Genomic DNA, 21,689 nt, shown 5'->3' on the forward strand with positions numbered 1-21,689 from the left:
AAACCCTTGAAACCTTTTAAAATTTATAAAAATGTCACAATAATCTTCACAACGGGTGAAGATCATTAGAGTCCAGTGAAGGCAGAAATTTTCCGCTTAGAGTGCTTTTCTAAGGTGAATCCTGTCACCAGGTGGCGCCCTCATCTGTCACCACCCGAAGATTGACTGCAGCTGCGCGGAACATCACTGGCATGATTGACGGCAGCTGCACTATTTTTTGGCGCGGATCGATCTGTCCACCCACGCTTACCTCGCATTTTTAGTGCTGTGAGATTCGTTATTAAAGTACTGATTTTTAGGAGTGGAGTAGAAATTATCATTAATCAATAAGGACACTCACGAAATAAATCAGATGGACTTATTTTTCTGAACTGTTGGGGTTAGCGCTGCCATTTCTCACGAATTTGCCATCACGTGTCAATAAAGCCTTTCTTCTAACATCATTTTTCTTTAGCTTTCTTTACAGCGCTGCGTCTAAAGTTAAGTCAAACTGAAAGGAGATGAAAACAAAATCGAAATAGAGGTGAAAAGGCCAAACTAAAGTCTGCATTGCAAGATCATAATTTGTTATACTATATACCCTCTTGTTCGACATATTTGCTCCCTTCACTTGGTTCTCATTTACTTGATTGGTGTTTTACGCCATGCCCAAGAATCTTTCACTCATACAACGGCAGCCAGCATTATAGGCCTCTAGGGAGGACACCGGACAGAAACCCACGTCCATCCGCAGCTTGCTGGTAGACCTTTCCACGTGCTGCCGGAGAGGAAGCCAGCCTGAGCTGGATTTGATGAGCCGGTTGTTGGACGATCGATTGCCGGAAGCTTCAGATGTAAGAAGTGCCTTCTGAATCTACTTCTCGTCAACGCTTGGTGAATTTCTCAACCCAATCCTCTCGTCCGTTTACAAACTTGCTCAATTGTTTGAGACGATTGACGAGTAATGGCCGTTAGGTTAACGGGTGTTCAAATGACGTGTACCCAGTGTTCAAGTGAAGTGTACTGAATGTTCAAGTGCATGCCGTGCGAAATTTACAGATTCTAAAAACAGGTTGCTCCTTTAACAGGGATCTGAAATCTGATCTCTCCGCGAAATCCATTCGTATGCCATTTTGAGCTACTAGAATATGAACACTAGAAAGTTATTCCTGTAATACTTCTCCCAAGACACACCCAACCACTCTCCCATGGCACACCCAATCTCTCCCATGACACACCCAACCACTCCGATAAGACATACCCAATCACTCTCCCAGGACACATCCAACCACTCCCCAAGGCACACCCAATCTCTCCCAAGACACACCCAACCATTCCGATAAGACATACCCAACCACTCTCCCAAGACACACCCAACCACTCTCCCAAGACACACCACAATCTCCACCAAGACCCATTCACTCTTGCAAGACACACCCAACCACTCTCCCAAGGCACACAAAAACACTCCCCCCAAGACATACCCAACCACTCTCCCAAGACACACCCAACCACTCCCCCAAGGCACACCCAAACACTCTCCAAATACTCCTTGACTTCCGCACAAAACCTTTAGAAAGCTGTGGTTTGTAACCTGCTCAGCTGTTCATGTAATTTGATTTATTTATGTTTTTTAATTGTTGTTTTACGCCTTACTCTGTTAATGGAAAGAAGACTGCACAATACATTTCCAGTGGTAAGAGATCTTCTCCCTGGAAGTTATGACATCAAAGAGGTAAAACGATGTTCAAGTAACGACAAGGACAGCGACTCTATCATGACCAGAAAACGGCGGGTAATCTGCCAGTCCTACCACCATCAGGGACCTGGTTAGAATCCCACACCTCCCAGGGACTGGCATCTTCGTGTGTCTACCTATAGAGATAATGCCAGACACCCAAGGACTAAGCGCAACAGTGAACCGTCGTACACTGAATTACAGACGTCTGCACAGCCATTGCCAATTGGAAACATCCCTCAAGAGTCGAAAACAAGATGGCGGCTTGGTAACTTATCCTTGACAAGATGATGACACTTCAAGCTCTGTAGTGGCGGCTTGGTCACTTACCCTTGACAAGTTGATGACACTCCAAGCTCTGTAGTGGCGGCTTGGTCGTTTACCCGTGGCAAGATGATGGCACTCCAAGCTCTGTAGCGGCGGCTTGGTGACTTATCCTTGACAAGATGATGACACTCCAAGCTCTGTAGTGGCGGCTTGGACATTTACCCGTGGCAAGATGATGACACTCCAAGCTCTGTTGTGGTGGCTTGGTGACTTACGCTTGACAAGATGATGTCACTCCAAGCTCTGTTATGGTGGCTTGGTGACTTACCCTTGACAAGATGATGACACTTCAAGCTCTGTAGTGGTGGCTTGGTGACTTACCCTTGACAAGATGATGACACTCCAAGCTCTGTTGTGGTGGCTTGGTGACTTACCCTTGACAAGATGATGACACTCCAAGATCTGTAGTGGGGGCTTGATGACTTACCATTGACAAGATGATGACACTCCAAGCTCTGTAGTGATGGCTTGATGACTTACCATTGACAAGATGATGACACTCCAAGATCTGAAGTGGTGGCTTGGTCACTTACCCTTAACAAGACGATGACACTCCAAGGTCTGTAGACGACATATGTTCATGCCATATGCAGGACGCTTCGGTATATTGCTGTTCAACAAAGTATAATTTACAATGTGAAAATTGAAACTATCCCGCTTGTCCTAAAGTCTGCGTACAAATGTTAGGTCCAGATAAGATTTACCATCTGGAGAGTCTGTCGTTTACTTTAAATCTAGCGAAGGTGGATAAATATCTTTCACAGCCTTTGCTGTATATGAATCGTTTAAAGTTAACAGATCATCAATATACCGTTTAGTGAATGAGAAAGATCGGGCCTGGTGAGGATTACTCCTTACTAGTTTCTGTATATAGTCGTATTCATATGAGAACAGGTATAGGTCAACCACAGCGAAGGGGTGACATCGGCATACCTATACACTGCTGATATATGTTTTCCCCGAATTTCACACAGATGTTATTAATCATAAACTCAAGCAACTCAATGAACATGGAAACATCCCATGAGTGGTAACCTTCGTATTTTGTGGCACTGAAGAAGATAAGATAAATGCACCAAAGTCACCAGTCAATGACACAATTAGCATGTATCAACAGTCCAGAATCTTTTCCACCTGAATCCGTTGAATTTAGTACGATTTATGGGATAGTTTTTTTCTGCTATCGGCATTTATAACAGCATTCATACCCTCTTGTCGACAGCAGCCTTCGCTTCGAGTTCCCATCGACCAACTCCCGTTTGGTCAATAAAAATACACTAAAATCAATTGGTAATGGCACACATCTAGCATGTATTGATAGTTAAGACTTCGTGAGTTGAGTACGATTTATTGATGAGTTCAGCCAGTCATTAGGCTCTACCACAGTTTAAAACAGATTTTCGTTGTCTACATATTATTCTGGTTCAACGATGAAGCGAGTTCTACCTAGTAATAACAACTTGCAACAAACAAGCATATTTTGAATCTCTTAAAGGAGAAGAAAACATAAAAATTATGCAAAGATCAGATGTAAGATCTTGAAAACTTATATGAAAATGTGGTCTTTAATATTTTTTTGATTTTTTCTTTCATATTTCGAACTTTCATATGTAAGTTTTCTGTTTTCTCTACCTTTAATTTACTCAATTCCACATACACAAATAATAACACAAACAGAGCAGCAATCTCACTGCTACTTAGCTACTGTTGCGACTTTTTTATTATTGCGACTTGTTACTCAACTTTCATTGCTGTAAACTTAGCTATTAAATACTATTCCTTAGTCATGTGTCATCTTTTTTCGATCGTTTCTGGAAAAACATCCTTTGCTGTTTCAAGGCCTTTTGGTACATCGTCAGGTCAAGGTCACTCACAGACCGCATTGCGCGTGCATGAAGGATTATGGTTGACTTTGGGGACTCCGGAAATTCAAGTTCTCCAATGAATTGCACCAGTTCTCCCACGCATGCGCGGAAAGGTTCGACAAGTCTCGTAGCCACCGTGAGATCCGCTCCAGAACGAGCCTCATGAAGAACTGCTTGCTGAGAGTTGAAGTCGTAGTGTGCCAGTCTGAGGAGGAAAACAGATAAATTTATTTATTCATTCATGTATTTGATTGGTGTTTTACACAGTACTTTTGAATATTTCGCATACGACGCCGGCCAGCATTATGATGGCACGAAACCCGACAGAGCCTGAGAAAAACCCAGGATCATGGACGGGCTATTAGCAGACCGCTCCCCTCGTCCCCGCTCACCTCCCGCCACCAAAAAAGAGATAAAAGAAATAACAATACATTGTAATAAGCGAAGAATCCCATGAATAATTATCCTGGGCAAGTTCTATTACAAGTTTCCTAAAGGATTTGCAAGTCTCCTCTTGAAGCCACAGTAAATATAGAAGTTCTGCATTTGGTTCAAAAACAAAATACAAATGTACTTAGCATACAGCCTATTTTTTAGAAAATTATCCACAATTTTCTTTCTCTCTAAATTCCACTATCTGTTCGCGTGTTAAAGTAATCAGCAATACATGGGCTTGCACTGGAACACCGGGCACGTTACACGCAGCACGACGCCTATGACAGTTAAAGTATTCTTAAATCCGTCCGACCACAGCTCTGTTACACAAAGTAACTGAACGCTAAGCTGAATTTAACTACATTGGCATTAGTATTAAAAACTTTAGTAGTCAGGTGTCAGTAACTGACAATAAACCTAGCCCACACTAGTTTTGTGGAACTATGCTCCGCTTAAACTCTTATGAATGCTGAAGGTCAAGGGCGGAAGTGACATGGTTGTCAATTTCAAAGTTTTGAGTCTGACCAGTACCGGGTTTGAGCCCTAGTCTGCTTCCTATTACAAGCTCGGCTCTCCTATTCTTCACTCGGACACAGTATGTAATATTCTTATGCTATTTAATATAATCACCCAATTAAAATGTTGGTTATAACTAAGAAAGAATATTTATCATACATGTAAGAATTGTGGCGTTTACGTCTCTTTGAAATTGCAGTAAAGGTAGTTAGTTATCAATTATACTGCTGCCTACTGTTCAAAGATTGAAATGATATAGTTACTTCAAGGGAGGAAACTCACACCGTTTAATTTTGGATTCCACGTTCTTAAATGCGCTTATTCCCCCCTGAATTGTAATATCTCATCTTCTGCATATATATTGTATATGTATGCATGTTTATGCTAACTTATGCTTAACTTGATATGTCATATTGACCTATACTCTAGTCTCATGTAACACACATGGAAAAAATGTAAATGTGCACAAAGCTCTTAGGTTACCTCAGATATTTATATTTCATGTTAATTCACATTCATAAATTGCATTAAGAGCAGGTAAAGTTTTAACAAAGTTATAAAGGTACGTCCAAAATCTGAGGGCAGATTTAACCGTACACTAACTTAGAGAATAAATGGGCCAGTATTTATGTTAAAATAGTTTTTCCTGTTCCTGTGACAAGAGCCGGTATGTGATCACTGGGGCTACAGGAAGCATGGCCATATACAGAAAAGCATTAAAAGTCTGATCTCAAACTTTAATGGTGACATTGTGACTGTGCAAAAAGAAATTTAAAAAATGGAACTCAAAAGGATGCTTTCTAAGAGCTTTTAAGTCTGTGAATGAAAGAAATTTGTATACAAACTTAACTTTTTATTGGTAACCCATTATATTTTTGTTTAATTTGCTTGTTAGTTATAATTCAGATTTAGTTTTGGCAAATAGTTTGGGAGCCCAAACGTTTGCCAGAACTGAATTGACTCTAAGATATAGCCCCGGAAAGCTCGCTGTTGACAGACGGAAGCTCGCTGTTGACACGCTGAAGCTCGCTGTTGACAAGCTGAAGCTCGCTGTTGACAGGCTGAAGCTCGCTGTTGACAGACTGAAGCTCGCTGTTGACAGGCTGAAGCTCGCTGTTGACACGCTGAAGCTCGCTGTTGACAGGCTGAAGCTCGCTGTTGACAGGCTGAAGCTCGCTGCTGACAGACTGAAGCTCGCTGCTGACAGACTGAAGTTACGCATGGAGAACACCTTTTGTGAAACTCATCCACTGTTAGTGCTTGTAATAATCGTTAACTCAGTTGAATTCATCTATTTGCAAGTTTGAAGGCTTTGCGTCCGCATGCAGTGATTTCATTTATTTCAGACATGAAAATAACTCATCGTAAACATTTACTGAGCCTAGAAGGAATTTGCTTCTTTTGCAAAGGAAAGATTTATTTGTTTATTTGATTTTTGTTTTACGCCGTACAACCAGCATTTTGGTATGAGGAAACTGGACAGAGCCCGGGGGAAACTCATGACCATCCGCAAGTTGCTGATAGATCTTTCCACGTACGGCCGGAGAGGAAGCCAGCATGAGTTGGAACTGAACTCAAGAGCGACCGCATTGGTGGGAGGCTCCTGGGTCATTGCGTCGCGCTTGCGTGCTAACCACCTTGGCTAAAAGAAAAGACAACAAGAGACCAAATGTATATATGCATCGACAAGGCATCCCACATGATGTTTATAAAGCATAATAAGCATTATTTTTGTGATGTTACATAACCGAGATATCTAATGTAAGCAAAATCGCACACAATGAGAAAACTGCAGGCGGCGCCATGTTATCATTTTTAACCAGTTAGGCGCCAGATATTTCTTTGACCCCAGAGAGGATGCAGCTGTTTCCGCTGACGTCACCCTAACCCGGTTTTTGCCGTTTAGCCATATCTACGTTAGGTACGAATGACACGACATCATGTTTCCGGTAGTTCTAACATTGCGCATCCCTGAGCCTCGCAAGTTTCTTGTTTTTTATATCCTTGGAATTTTAGATTAATGAGATACGGAATCGACGCTGAATGGCTAACAGTGGAGATAGGATCTCCTGGGTTAAACCATGCAGCTTATAGGTCACGCTTGAATAAATCTTCCTTACTTCAGCATGTATGCCAAGCAGAGTCGAATGGACTTGCCTATATCACATCTGCCAATCAGCAACGATTCAGTGTTCCTTTGAAGTTAACTAACTTGTTGAGTTACAAAGCATGATCCACGATCATGAAGAATTTGTCAGGTGATCATGAATGATCTAACTGCGATATGTTACGATTTGGGATCGCCAAGTCAGACGTTTAAAACGTGACCATCATGGCCTTGCTGTGGTCATCACCCATCGCCTCTGTGGCTAGTCGCGCGCTCTTTCTACGATATGCCAGCGATTCCAACATTTTTCAATCGCAGCTATATAGATCGTAACCTGTGTGCATCCCCGTTGTGGCTTTGTCTGTACATGAGGAATTCCTGGGGCAGATTCCATAACGCCATTTCCAGCCGAACTAAACTATGTGTACAAATTTCAACTTCTAGTACAGACAGTACTCAAAACCAAGAATTGAGTCAGAAATGTTTTTGCAGTTTTTCAAGGTTACTCCTTCGTCCACCGAAAAGTTAACTCAGAAATGTTGTACAGCTGGAGAAGATATGTGGACATGCATAGCTGGACAAGTAGCACCCGTTGGTGTCAGTGGGCTCTGTACGACATGGTGTTAGCCAGCTATAGGAGAGCAGAAACGTTCTGCACATACTCACTGTTCTGAAATCCCACCCTAAAATTACCCATCCTAACACAGCAGGAGATAAGAGATCCACCCGCAAACCTATCCAAGTTGTCCTGCTTGAACATTCAAACTGTCAATTTCCGGCATGAAACAATTTTGGAGTTTGCAGAGAGACTCACACACTGGTATACTCAATAAAGTAATCTGCCCATTTTAACAAAAAGTCTGAGTGATGCTACAGAATATATGTGTACAGTATCCAGTGTTTATAACATAATGTTCATTTATATATTTATCTGATTGGCGTATTACGCCGTACTCAAGAATATTTGATTTATACGACGTCGGCAGGCTTTGTGTTGGGAGAAAAACGGGCAGAGCCCGGGGGAAACCCACGTCCATCCGCAGGTTGATGCCGGACCTTCCGGAGAGGAAGCAACTTTTTTTCTCAAGTCTTATGTCTATAACATTCAAGTATTAATACATAATAAATTATCATTTTCTCCCCTCTCAGCTCTGGTTCTAAGCAATATTATGCCGAGTCCATTCATGCGTACCTTCCAGGATGATCCCCTTTTCCACTACGACAGAAATGAAATAAAGACGCCACAACCTTCAACGAAAGCTACAAGCTAAAAGGAATAACACGTACATAACAAGTACACAGTTATCTTCCCTTAGATGTTGTAGCCTGCGAGGAAGCTAACAAAAAATGACTTGTAATATCTCTCCCTGTTTTAATTGTCCCCATATGCTACCTCTTTTGTGCGTATACGCGAATATATTGATACCAGAGTAACTGGTACCAACAGCATTAGCCAAGTTTCTGCACATCGGCCGATTTTAGTACAGAGAAATAAGTATTTTCTCCAATAAATAAAGCCCACGATCTATTTCATACCCAATTCTACGATGTTAGTGTACTGAACAGTGCACGCTCGATTTGGGATCTTTTGGGGATAGCCTCATAAGCAATTTTTTTTCTTTTTCTTTTTTTACACCTTTGGGTTTATTTATCTCGTACCGGTATTAAGTATCGGCACTGAATTTGTTCATTGCTCACTTACTTGCCCGTAACTCGAACAGACTTGCCGTCGAACAGGCTCTTGCCTGCTTGGGATGAAATCTCTGACAAGAAGACTGGTTCTCCACATTGCGGCAGCTCACGCGCGTCCATCAGTGTTCACTTCAGTTTCCACTCCCGAGTTCAAACATCCCGACCCCATTTTATTTATTTCTCGCGCCATAAATGTCCAGCGCAAGACAAGGGCAAATAACCACGCTAAATGTTAAATGATTCCGACGTAAATTGAGTTACCTGCCCTTGACATAGTATTGTCAACCTTGGTTTATTTGCAAATATTGGAGAATTTGTATTTGAAGACTTGATTTAATAAAAACAGCTTCACTTTAATGATGTGCACGACTGTATCGACCCCTTAGTGGCGCCAAGAACATGAGGAATATTAAAAACGGTCTAGAGCAACGACCTTCCGCACTCTGCCACGACTGCTCACCTTAATGCGGCACTAATGATGTTTTCACGGGAGCCATAGTTATTGGCTATAGACTAAATCATACCCAAGCACGAGCTTTTATCCTTGGCTTTTGCATAAGGCCAAACCAATTTAATTTCTTGTTTTACTGGAAGAAAAAATCTTCTTTTTTTTTTTTCAATGTCAGAGTAAGATGTAAATATAAAAATGAAAAATCATCGAATTTTTGCAAAAATGTGGACTGTCCCAGCAATTGTACCATATGAAGATATATTTACATTACTGAAAGGCCTTGAAAAATGAAAAATCATCGAATTTGTGTAAAATGTGGACTGTCCCAACAATTTTTCATATGAAGATATATTTACATTACTGAAAGGCCTTGAAAAATAGTAAAATCATCTGAAACATTAAGATCGCTCAAAATAAAAAAGTGCATTTATCAATCGTATATTTGTTCCATTTTCGGACTTTTTAGCGTCAGCTGGTTGGTGAAAAACTGGATTGGTTAAATGAACGAACAACTGACAGACAGAACTACAACACATTTCCAGTGCATACAGTCATGTATTCAAGATACAAGATGAATAACAATGAAATAACTTAAACAATTTGATGACTTTTTGAAAACGAGTTCAAATGACGGTAATTATGATATCTGACAAAAGCAAGAACCTGCAGAAGAATCAGACTGAAATTTCAAACTTTGATATGTATATATATATATAGATATATATATATATACGTCAATATATTCAGGTACTCATCTTAGTTTGTATATTATAATTGCAACTCTATATTCAGCTTAAATTACAAAATGTTGGTAAATTGTCATTAAATATTTTCATCAGTCAGTAATAACTTGTTCATCCAAAAAAAAAAAAAAAACACACACACAAGGAATTTTCACTAACAGTAAAGTCTTAACAGTTAACAAACTACATGTAACACAAAGAACATTTCTAAATGTTCATGGTGAGAAATTCATTAATAAACTACACTGCTCTTTCAGTTTTCTGAACATGCCTAAATTAAAAAAACAGAAGAATTCCTGTGTTGACAATTTCATGTATATAAACAAGAGGGTTAAGAGTGAAGTAAACAACTCTAAGTTATTTGCTGTGAACATTTCACAAATGCTAGCACATTAAAATGAGTTTAAAAGCCCCAAATTTTCAAAATTTATAAAAAAAAAAAAGATGAACTACAATCTTTAAATTCTATTATGTTTATCCCACATCACTGCTCGTTAAAACCTTGATGACTGATATTGTTGTAACTAACTGATTTGTAAAATTAATATTGACTCGTGTTTTAAAAAGTTTACTGCATTTACACTCGAATGAATGGGCCAAAATTGAATCAGGTCAGATTGTTTAACTTATATGATTAGCAGTCCTGTACAGTTCACTCTGAAAAAAGAGTAATGGAACCAAACTGAATTTAAATACAAACTTTAACTGTTGAATTTGTGGCATCAGCAGTTTTGAATAGCTTACTCTTTTTCTTAAGCTGGAACAAATGAACATGAAACTGAACGTAAACTTGAGGTTTGTGCCGTAAGATGTTGTGAAAAGCTTAATCTTTTTTGTTAAATTTGAACCAGTTTTGGGCAGCTGACTCAAGCTTTGTAAAATTACACAGAACTGTATGTAAAGTAAAATCCTAACAACAAACAGATTTTACAGCTAAAGAATGATTTGAATTATTTAACTATCTTACAGCAGAGTTTCAGTGAAAAGAAAATGATCAAAATCCTGTTTTAGTTCTTATCTTGCACCGACAACAGGACAGATTTCATTTCAAGCGGCAAAAATATTACACTGCACAACTCAAAATGATATTAAAAACACAAGCTAAAGTGTGTCACACAAGTAATATTGGTGCCAGTTTTACATCAGGCTTTACACATATATATATATTTTTTTAAAAATGCACTTATGAAACATTTCACAACAAATCAATGTTTGAGATACAGTGTATATTTACAAGTAGCACCAACATTTGTCCTTTAGTAGCAGACTGAGAATTGCTTTAAACACAGTGGAAAAAAAAGTGACATGGACTGCTTTACTCACAAAAAAGAGAGTACAAAAGTTATTTAAAGTAATATAACACAGCCTTCTGGAACTGAATTTTGGCAGCAAAGGTTTTCTGTACAATATATGTGATTATCAGATATGTACTAAGCCTGAACTTTGAGAGGAACTTGTGATGCTCTCAAACCAATTACTTATTGTACAAATGGTACATCTGTCTTCACAAGTTCAAGCGTTCCATTTTGTTCGTTTGAAAATACACCCACGACTTTCCTTCAATCTACACACTGAGATCCCAAACATATTCATGCCTTTACAACTTTTACGTAATTGTGCCAAGAGTGAAAAGTTTACTTTGCTTTCTCAGCATCTCAACCTCTGTCAATGAATTTAAAAAAAGTCTAACATCATGTCCTAACAATAATTTTAAAATAATGAACTGTAGTTTGTATTATTTTGATCCTAATCTTAATAAAAACAGTTTAACTTCACAGAGACCAATTAATCTGACAAATTGGGCGTGTCTACAATACAAGCACACCACTTGCTTCCAACAATAATCCAGGATTATCCTTTAGTATATGAATAGGATTTAAATTTGAACAGCATTTACAATATATGTACCATATATACATATGATGAAGAAAAAAAAAAACACTAAGACAACGATGACTTTAATCCGAAAAATAGAGAAATTAGTTGTATGATTATTTGTGTTGAGATTCATATAATTAATTCATAAGTATTTTAAAAGTTGTGATTATAAAAAAAAAAGTCAGAAGGTATGTAAATGTGACGATGAATTAATGAATGAATGAATGAATGAAGTTTTTCAAGTACGTTCTCCACTTTCAAAAACATTTTCACCTTACAAGAAAAGTTATTTCCCTTTGTGGAGACATAGGATTCCTTACCTAACAGAATTCTGAATTCTGAGGGGCGATAAAGAAGAAAAAATAAGTGATGACTGCATGAATAACTGGTGAAACTGGATTGGACAGTGACCACTTTGTGCGCGTTCACTAACAGGCTTGAAAAGCTAGTGACCATAACTTGTTGGGACAGTGTGACGGTGTAGACGGGACAGTCATTATCCACTACATCATCCAATTATGGAGAAAAAAATCTTCCTTTGCTTTACCAATGTGAAGAATTGGAAGGAACATTCATCATCCTTTGTTGTGCCAATGTGGGAAGATGGAAGGAACATTCATCATCCTTTGTTGGGCCAATGTGAAGAGATGGAAGGAACATTCATCATCCTTTGTTGGGCCAATGTGATGAGATGGAAGGAACATTCATCATCCTTTGTTGTGCCAATGTGGGAAGATGGAAGGAACATTCATCATCCTTTGTTGGGCCAATGTGAAGAGATGGAAGGAACATTCATCATCCTTTGTTGGGCCAATGTGATGAGATGGAAGGAACATTCATCATCCTTTGTTGGGCCAATGTGGCAAGATGGAAGGTACATTCATCATCCTTTGTTGGGCCAATGTGGCGAGATGGAAGGAACATTCATCATCCTTTGTTGGGCCACTGTAATGAGATGGAAGGAACATTCATCATTCTTTGTTGGGCCAATGTAATGAGATGGAAGGAACATTCATCATCCTTTGTTGGGCCAAAGTGGCGAGATGGAAGGAACATTCATCATCCTTTGTTGGGCCAATGTGATGAGATGGATGGAACATTCTTTATCCTTTGTTGGGGCAATGTACTGAGATGGAAGGAACATTCATCATCCTTTGTTGGGCCAATGTGATGAGATGGAAGGAACATTCATCATCCTTTGTTGGGCCAAGGTGATGAGATGGAAGGAACATTCATCATCCTTAGTTGGGCCAATGTGGCAAGATGGAAGGAACATTCATCATCCTTTGTTGGGCCAATGTGATGAGATGAAAGGAACATTCATCATCTTTTTTTGTACCATGTGGCGAGATGGAAGGAACATTCATCATCCTTTGTTGGGCCAATGTGGCAAGATGGAAGGAACATTCATCATCCTTTGTTGGGCAAATGTGATGAGATAGAAGGAACATTCATCATCCTTTGTTGGGCCAATGTGATGAGATGGAAGGAACATTCATCATCTTTTGTTGTACCAATGTGGCGAGATGGAACATTCATCATCCTTTGTTGGGCCAATGTGATGAGATGGAAGGAACATTCATCATCCTTTGTTGGGCCACTGTAATGAGATGGAAGGAACATTCAACATCCTTTGTTGGGCCAATGTGATGAGATGGAAGGAACATTCAACATCCTTTGTTGGGCCAATGTAATGAGATGGAAGGAACATTCATCATCCTTTGTTGGGCCAATGTGGCAAGATGGAAGGAACATTCACCATACTTTGTTGGGCCAATGTGATGAGATGGAAGGAACATTCATCATCCTTTGTTGGGCCAATGTAATGAGATGAGAGGAACATTCATCATCCTTTGTTGGGCCACTGTAATGAGATGAGAGGAAAATTCAACATTCTTTGTTGGGCCAATGTGATGAGATGAAAGGAACATTCATCATCCTTTGTTGGGCCAATGTGGCAAGATGGAAGGAACATTCATCATCCTTTGTTGGGCCAATGTGATGAGATGAGAAGAACATTCATCATCAATTGTTGGGCCAATGTGAAGAGATGGAAGGAACATTCATCATCCTTTGTTGGGCCAATGTGATGAGATGGAAGGAACATTCATCATCTTTTGTTGGGCCAATGTGAAGAGATGGAAGGAACATTCATCATCCTTAGTTGGGCCAATGTGATGAGATGGAAGGAACATTCATCATCTTTTGTTGCACCAATGTGGCGAGATGGAAGGAACATTCATCATCCTTTGTTGGGCCAATGTGATGAGATGGAAGGAACATTCATCATCCTTTGTTGGGCCACTGTAACGAGATGGAAGGAACATTCAACATCCTTTGTTGGGCCAATGTGATGAGATGGAAGGAACATTCATCATCCTTTGTTGGGCCAATGTGGCAAGATGGAAGGAACATTCATCATCCTTTGTTGGGCCAATGTGATGAGATGAGAAGAACATTCATCATCAATTGTTGGGCCAATGTGAAGAGATGGAAGGAACATTCATCATCCTTTGTTGGGCCAATGTGGCGAGATGGGAGGAACATTCGCTTTTATTTGTTGGATTTCTTTGATGGGATTGAACAAACAGTCATTAGTTTACTATTTGTAGGATAACTGAAAATATATTGAACGAAGGGTCATCATTGTTTCCAGTGATACACCTGTCATTAGTTCAACTATTTTCTTCACCAAAAGGTCACATTATTCTGTATGATCACTCTGCTTGTCATGATTGTCCATGCCACCTCCTGCATCACCTTGGTTAAACTAGAATAGCCACCACTGTTTGATCAGTTTGATCCCTCAGTTGGAATTTAATGAAGAGACACGGCAAGTTGAACAAACTACTGTGATGGAATTGAGTGAACCATAACCATTGTCTGATCGTCGATAACTTCCCCTTCTTCAATGGTAATTCCAGAATTATTCAGGCTATCATCTTCATCCTCTTCTTCTGACACTGCAAAAAACAAAAATGAAAACGATTCATTATTTTACCTTAAAAAGGTGGTTTCCTTTACTAATACAGCCTTCTTTCAAAAATTCTTTGTTAGATACAACCCAACCCTAAAATGAGGGCAGTATGATGATTGGGGACATCTTTGTTTCTCTCTCTGGCTAATGAAATGAAGGATGAAAAATTGAAGGAGTTAATTTGAGAAGTTTCTATAAGAAAGACGTGTGCTTTGTGCCTCTGGAACACGGTGAGACAGGACGAGATGATCTTTACATTAATGCCAACAATGATTACAATTCTTCACAAGTCGAATGACACAACTGGACTGTTTTTACCTTTAACCACAAAAGAATTTAAACTTGAAAATGCCCTATTGGTCCCCATATAAATCATGAATACATTAATATATTACGAAATTTACAAACCATAAATATTATTTTCATGAACATTCCAGAGAATACGTGTACATTTAACTTTTCACTTCAACAAAATTTATGGGCTTCAAATTTAAGTACACAATAAATAATGTAATCTTTTTTTTGTTTATATAAAAAAACAAAAACATAGATCTGAGTTCAAAACCAACATCTTACAAATTCACACAAAATGTATAGCAAAGACAGAAAGTTTCCAATTCTTGTAGCTACTTACTAACGAGAGATTCTTGCGTGGGAACTTTTTTGATCTGATGCGTTTTCTGGTGTTTGGACAAGTGATCACTCCTCATAAATCTCTTCGAACATTCAGTGCACTGGAACTTCTTTTCTCCTATTTAAAACGAAGAGAAGGCAACACCAAATTTATCGTATTTCACAGGCAAGCTGACACTAAAAAAAAAACTACAAAAAATGGCATAAAAATATAACTCAAAAAATCGAATAAAAATTCCACCTTTTGATATTTTGTCTGAACATGATGTTGTTTTATGATTTTCTTGTTCTTGAAGGCTCTCCAATCATATTAAAATGTCTTCAACATGAAAAGTAGTCCACATTTTCCACAAATTAGATGATGTTCCAGTTTTATTTTTAAACCCTCCTCCAACAATGAAAAAAAAATTTATACTTCATGAAAAACAACAATTTAAAGTTTGTGTGGCTAACAAATGAAACTCTAAAAAGTCTATAGCTCATTTCTTTTCCGAACAACTCAAACCCGACGCACAGTTAATCATTTCTTAATTAAGGGGACACAACCCTGGCAGGACTAACCATCCAGTGAATCCAACTGAACAAATACACTCAAGTTTAACATGGATGTAAGGCTGTGGCAAACAAGCTACTATTTTGCCCCCAAAAGGGCTATCATAAATTATACCTGTTGATTCTGAAACATTTTTCTCAAACAAACCTTATAGCAACCCTAAGATCAACAGAACATGCAGCATCGGGTAAAAAATTCAACTTAGGTATTAGTGAAATGTTTGGTCCTTTACTATGCTTTTGGAGAATTATTGCTTTGGACGGGCTCAATTAAAACCATTTTCAGCAGATGGATGAATCCCAGAGACATTAGTTTTTCACTGCATCCATCCACTTTAATGGGTGGACGGGTACCCTGTAGCTGAATGGGAAGGTGGGGTTTTATCTCATTCACAAGAAGACATCTTACCTGTGTGTGTTCTTCTGTGCCTTTGCAATTCGTCTGATCGTGTGAATTTCTTGCCACAGAATAACCAGTTGCACACAAATGGTCGCTCTCCAGTATGCCACCTACATTGTACATAGAAAAGAAACATGCCTTAGTCATGCCTGCCTCTCTAAAAATCTGCATGGTATCTTTTGTGATATTATTTATTACACCAAACAAAAAGGAAGTAGGGACTACTTTTTTTCAGTAGATGATTCCCCTGAGAAACAGCCCCTTAAGTGACAGTGAATAAAATTAAGTAAAGTAGGAGCCCAGGCCATAGTTTACAGCTACATTTTCACTAATACACCAGGCTGCAGGCAGCTGGTAGGCTCCGCCTTCTATGAATAATTCCCACCAACAATGGATTTAAATATTTTTTCACACTGAATTGACATTTGATCACACGGTCTTTAGACCTGCACAGTATAAATCTTCAGTAATAACTTTTGACTGACTGACTGATAAACGATGAATTTATCAAGGCTGTCTTAGTCCTTGCTAATGTCCTTTTCACTTACCTGAGATGTGCCCGCAGGTGTGACGTCTTCCCGTACACTTTATTGCAACCTGGCATGTGACAGATGTGCTGTTTTCTCTTGTTACCATCCGTCCTGCAAATATCAACAACAATCTTGTTTATACACACAAAACTCTGAATATGATTCCAATAAAGGAATGTGGTTCAAATCTATTTCGTCATGACTTAATGCCAGTAGTAATATTTGGGCGAGAAATTTTCTTAATGAAGACAATGAGATATAAAAAATTGCCTTTAGGAAAATGTCAATAAAGAAATCATGACAAAAGTCAGGCTTTTCCAGGATAAACAATAGAATAAACCCAGTACATATCTGAAATCAATTTTGTTTAAAATGTGACAGCAAGAAGTAATTTGAGTAAAGGGAAACAAAATTACAATGGCAAGGAAACTGTTACTAAAATAGAATGAGCATGTTGAATTCTGTTACTCACTTCACAAGTACTTTGTTTTTAAAATAAATTGTCTCCTTTATGCAACCAACTTAGGCTAACAGATTGTTGTCATAATTTAGGGCCAATAACTCCCGTTTTTCAAATCAATTCGTGTAATTACCTGCCATCAGAGTCTCGACAGTTGGGACAAGTGCAAGCCACCCTTCGGAGCCTCCTGCCAGACGCCCCTGACTCGGGTGTCAATGACCCTGTGCTGACGGTGACCTGGGTGGGGCTGAGGCTCTCCCCGGAGGCCTGCTGAGGCACAGGGGTTTGCACGATCTGCCATTTGGTGGGGTCGTTTGGGTCAGGTATGGTCAGTTGTTGACCACCTAAACTGGTGGCTGAGAATACAAACAGATTTTTTTGAAAACACCGAGAATACAAACAGGTTATTTAATAAACACTGGGAATACAAACACAGGTTTTTTTTAAAACACTGAGAATACAAACAGATTTTTTTAAAAACACTGAGAATACAAACAGGTTTTTAAAAAACACTGAAAATACAAACACAGGTTTTTTTAAAAACATATTTCAAGTAAATATACTTTCATAATTTATACGTGTGCACTTTACTGATGGAAGCTACTGGGTAATTATTTTGAAATCATTTTTCCTTATCTTAATACAAAGGCATTACTCTCATGATCACCTAAATGTAGGGCAGATAACATATTACACAGTCACCAGCACTTATCTCCCTTTACCATACTCGGAATGTTTTATCACATCAGTTCACACACTATCTTTGTTTTCAACTAATATCAAGCATTTGTCAATTGGCTTAGGTAACATTGCTTTTATTTTGTGTTTTATGGGCAAGGCACAACCAAAACATTTTTTAAGTAAAATGGAGTAAAAATAAGTTGCTGGTGTAATCCACATTTTGCACAAATTAGTTGATTTTTAAGTTCTATTTTTATACCCTCCTTTGACACTCAAAAAAACATTTAACCTGTCCTTGAAACAACAATTTAAAATGGTGTTGGTTTATGTAGTCCGTAAAACCAATCACCAACATTATGTACCCTTGAAAGACAGAATTTCACTAAATAAATATTAGAAGTAAATTTTACTGGACTGTGACATTAATCTCCAGCCCTGGACAAATGAAGTCTGACATTCTTCAGCCTGAGTGTCAGCCTGATGCTTTATCTTAACTCTCCAGGTAGAATGAGCTGACACACATCCTTAGGCTACACATTTCAAACAAAGACTTTGTTAAGGATGGTCTGAGTGGTGTTCAACACCATACCTAAGAATATTACCACAATTTGTTTGCTTGGATTGTTGCTTGAACACCTCACCCAAGAATTTTTGACATATGTTGTGGGTCAGTTTCACCCAGGAAGAAACCCCAGTGCTTAGACTTACCCACTGAGATTACAAACATCGCATAAGGATCCCAGATTTCCACCCACACAGCTACATGTAACTTGCTGTGTACATATTACAGTGAATGATTGACAGCAAAAAGACTTGAAAAAAAAAATTAAGGTCTGCCAGCAACCTGTAGATGTTTGTGGGTTTCTCCATAATGCTAATCACCGTCGTAGAAGTGAAAGATTCTTAAGCACAGCACAAAATACCACTTAAACAAAAAAAAATAGATCGCCACTGGTGCTTTATTGCCACCTGGGCACAGTTTCACAAAGCGGCGTACATTTTTTGATCGTACATTTGTCCTACGATATTTTGTATGGCACTATTACTGTGCCTCTGTCCTATATGTGCGATTATCGTACGTGTAAGACATCTTAATGAAACTTGGCCCAGGGCCCCAAGAATAGTGTAGGCTGGAAGGATCTCAGAAATTACATGTACTGTCAGATGCTGGGGTTAAGAACGAGGTTAAACTCCGAACACTCACTCACTCACTCAAATGCTGGGTATACACACACATAAAAGCTTCGCCACAACTTCACAGAACCTCAAAATTGAAATTGGATGGCAAATAAAGGGGAAAGAAATCAACTCACTTAATATTTGTGGGTTGCCCAAGGCTTGCTGTGTTTGTTGTATGGCAGCCTGTTGGGTACCAATAGCCTGCATTTGTAACTGTTGTGGGCTCAGCTGGGGTAATTGAGCTGTTGTCGTGCCGATAGCGTTATTTCCCGCATTAGCCAGTGCAAAATTTTGTAGCGTTGCGCCACCAAGAATCTGCTGTGAGTTCAATGCTTGCACAGTTTGCAGATTTTGAAGATTCTGTAGCGTTGGAATCGTTTGCAAATTTTGCAGTCCTTGAATGTTCTGCAGCTGTATAGCTTGCATTCCGGCACCTGCCGGTCGTAAATTTGCAACATTCAGCGCTGGCATGAAGGCTTGGTTTTGCGTTGCGATTATCTGTCCGTTGCTGGTCAACTGAAAGTTCCCAAACCCTTGCGCACCTAAGCTCTGGAATAACTGTGGAGTAAGAATGCTTTGGCTGGGTTGCGTAGTGGATGCATTCGTCGACGTTGTTGTTGTATTTGTTGTTGATACCCCAGGAACAGACGCAACTGCGAATGACAGGACATTCTGCGTATTTGTGTTCCCAGCTGGCGAAGGGGCCAGTAGAGTCTGAGGTGAATTGATAAAGTTCGGAGTAAGTGGCATAAAGGTTGGAAATGCCTGGGACTGGTTGGCAAAAGCTTGGTTGACTTGAGTGACATTTGTTGCTTGTTGTGCTTGAGAGGAGGCGGGGCTGTCAGACTGTTGCTGGGCAACCATCAGCTGATTGACAGTTGTGGTTTGGTTTGCAGTAGACGGAGATGTGGTGTTGGTTGTCGTCTCTGCATTTGTTGTAGCTTTTGACGTTTCATTCGACAAAACCACCACAGCGGCTTGGTCTCTGCTGGTTTCCATTTTTATCTCTCCTTGATTGGACTGTCCAGTTTGCGCCTGCTGTTGAATCTGAACTTGTTGGGGTTGCGTCCCTTGAAGAAACGACGCCACTGAAGAAGGTGCGATTTGTGCCTGACCTGGAGCATTTGCACCAAGTTGTGCTGTAGAAATTGTTGCACCACCCTGCAGGGCGACAGCTCCTTGCAGCTGCGCAGCTTGGTACGCGTTACCACCAAAGGACTGCAGCGGCAACTGGATTGTTTGCATTGTCTGGCCACCTTGTCCATTTGAGATCGGAATTTGTATGATATTCGGGATCTGCTGGACCTGTTGCTGCAAAGGAAGTTGCACCGTTTGAATCATGCCTGTTCGCTGAGCGTTTTGCAATGAAGCGAGATTGATCAAATTTCCGCCGATATTCACCATGTTGCCTAGGTTACCAAAAGCTGCGACATTAGGATTAGTTGCAGGCTGCGCCGACACAAGTTGGCGCGTGGGTGTAGAGAGTATGGTTTGATTACCAAGAAGTGTCTGCCCGCCTGGTGCAGCGCCGGAAGGGATAAAAATCGCATCTTGTCCGTCGATGGATAGCGTTTGAAACGGTGGAGAAAGGACATTGTACGTAATCGTGCCTCCAGGGCCGGGCTGGGCGATCACTTGAGGGGTTTGTTGTAAAATTTGCCCGCCCGAAGGGAGTGTTCCAGGGGCGGGTCCAGTGCTTGTTTTCACGGCGCCACTGCCGTCCACCGCCAAGCCACCCGTCGGAAGTTGCACCCATGCCGGCGCGTTCCCGGCTGAACTGGCCACTAAATCGCCCGAACCGTTCACCGCTCCGTTACCCACAACTCGCACTGGAGTTGAACTACCACCTTGTTGATTTCCACCGTTGGCTTCGTCTGAAGGGGCTCCTATTTTACTGCAAGTGGCTGCCAGCAACGCCAGAGGGGAAGGTTGAGCGTCCTGCAAAACAAGGCGGGGTTTTTGAGAAAGGGGTGTGAATTTTTAGACGGGAAGACTTCACATGGCCGACCACAACCCGGCCCCAAAATAACGAAAATCGATCGATTCTTCACACGAAGCTTGTTAGAAAACTTACCTGAGACGTACTCGCTGGCACCACATAGTCCTGGTTAGCTCTTTGGATCGCCAGTGTGCTTAAAAATGTCTAGAAAACCCACGATTTGTATTGTGTACAAATTGTCTGTTTTCTCTCCACGCAAATAAAGAAGGCAAAACCAGCTGCCTATGCGTAGAAAAGGGTGGGCCAGATTCATACGCGTCGAACATAGTCCCTGCAGGTTTTCCAGCAAAACTGCGGCATTTCTGCAAAACTTTAACAGAAAAATTGAACCGCTGAATGTAAAAACAAAAATATACGTAAGAATTGGTGTATATTATGGAAATTTAGGTCAAAGTCGAGCTGCTTGATTTTCAAGCGATGCGGTCAAGGCGGTGATAATCCGGTCAAACTACGTCATAGGTCAGTTTTGATTGACAGCCGGGAAATTGAGATGAAAGGGTACCGCCTGTGTCTCACGGCCCCCAATCACGTGATGACGCGCATTCAT

At 40.0% G+C, this 21,689-nt stretch overlaps 1 protein-coding gene across 1 annotated transcript; it reads right to left on the minus strand.

The window, feature by feature from the left end:
* Positions 1-12,849: 12,849 nt before the first annotated feature.
* Positions 12,850-21,689, minus strand: LOC135464541 (transcription factor Sp4-like). The gene is made up of 8 exons (XM_064741966.1): positions 21,645-21,689; positions 21,218-21,286; positions 19,278-21,081; positions 17,417-17,639; positions 16,842-16,934; positions 16,303-16,403; positions 15,343-15,459; positions 12,850-14,694 (listed from the first exon to the last, which is right to left on the minus strand). Exons 1-8 carry the CDS (start codon positions 21,687-21,689, stop codon positions 14,579-14,581), a joined length of 2,568 nt encoding a protein of 855 aa, XP_064598036.1. The 3' UTR covers positions 12,850-14,578.

This window comes from Liolophura sinensis, chromosome 4 (assembly GCF_032854445.1).
Source record: "Liolophura sinensis isolate JHLJ2023 chromosome 4, CUHK_Ljap_v2, whole genome shotgun sequence".
Lineage (NCBI taxonomy): Eukaryota > Metazoa > Mollusca > Polyplacophora > Chitonida > Chitonidae > Liolophura > Liolophura sinensis.

Coding starts and splice junctions, on each gene's coding strand:
- LOC135464541 (XM_064741966.1), bottom strand. CDS start 21,689: ATGAATGCGCGTCATCACGTGATTGGGGGCCGTGAGACACAGGCG. Junction 17,640..19,277: donor GGGCAACCCACAAATATTAA/GTGAGTTGATTT, acceptor TTGTATTCTCAG/CCACCAGTTTAGGTGGTCAA. Junction 16,404..16,841: donor CACCTGCGGGCACATCTCAG/GTAAGTGAAAAG, acceptor TGTACAATGTAG/GTGGCATACTGGAGAGCGAC.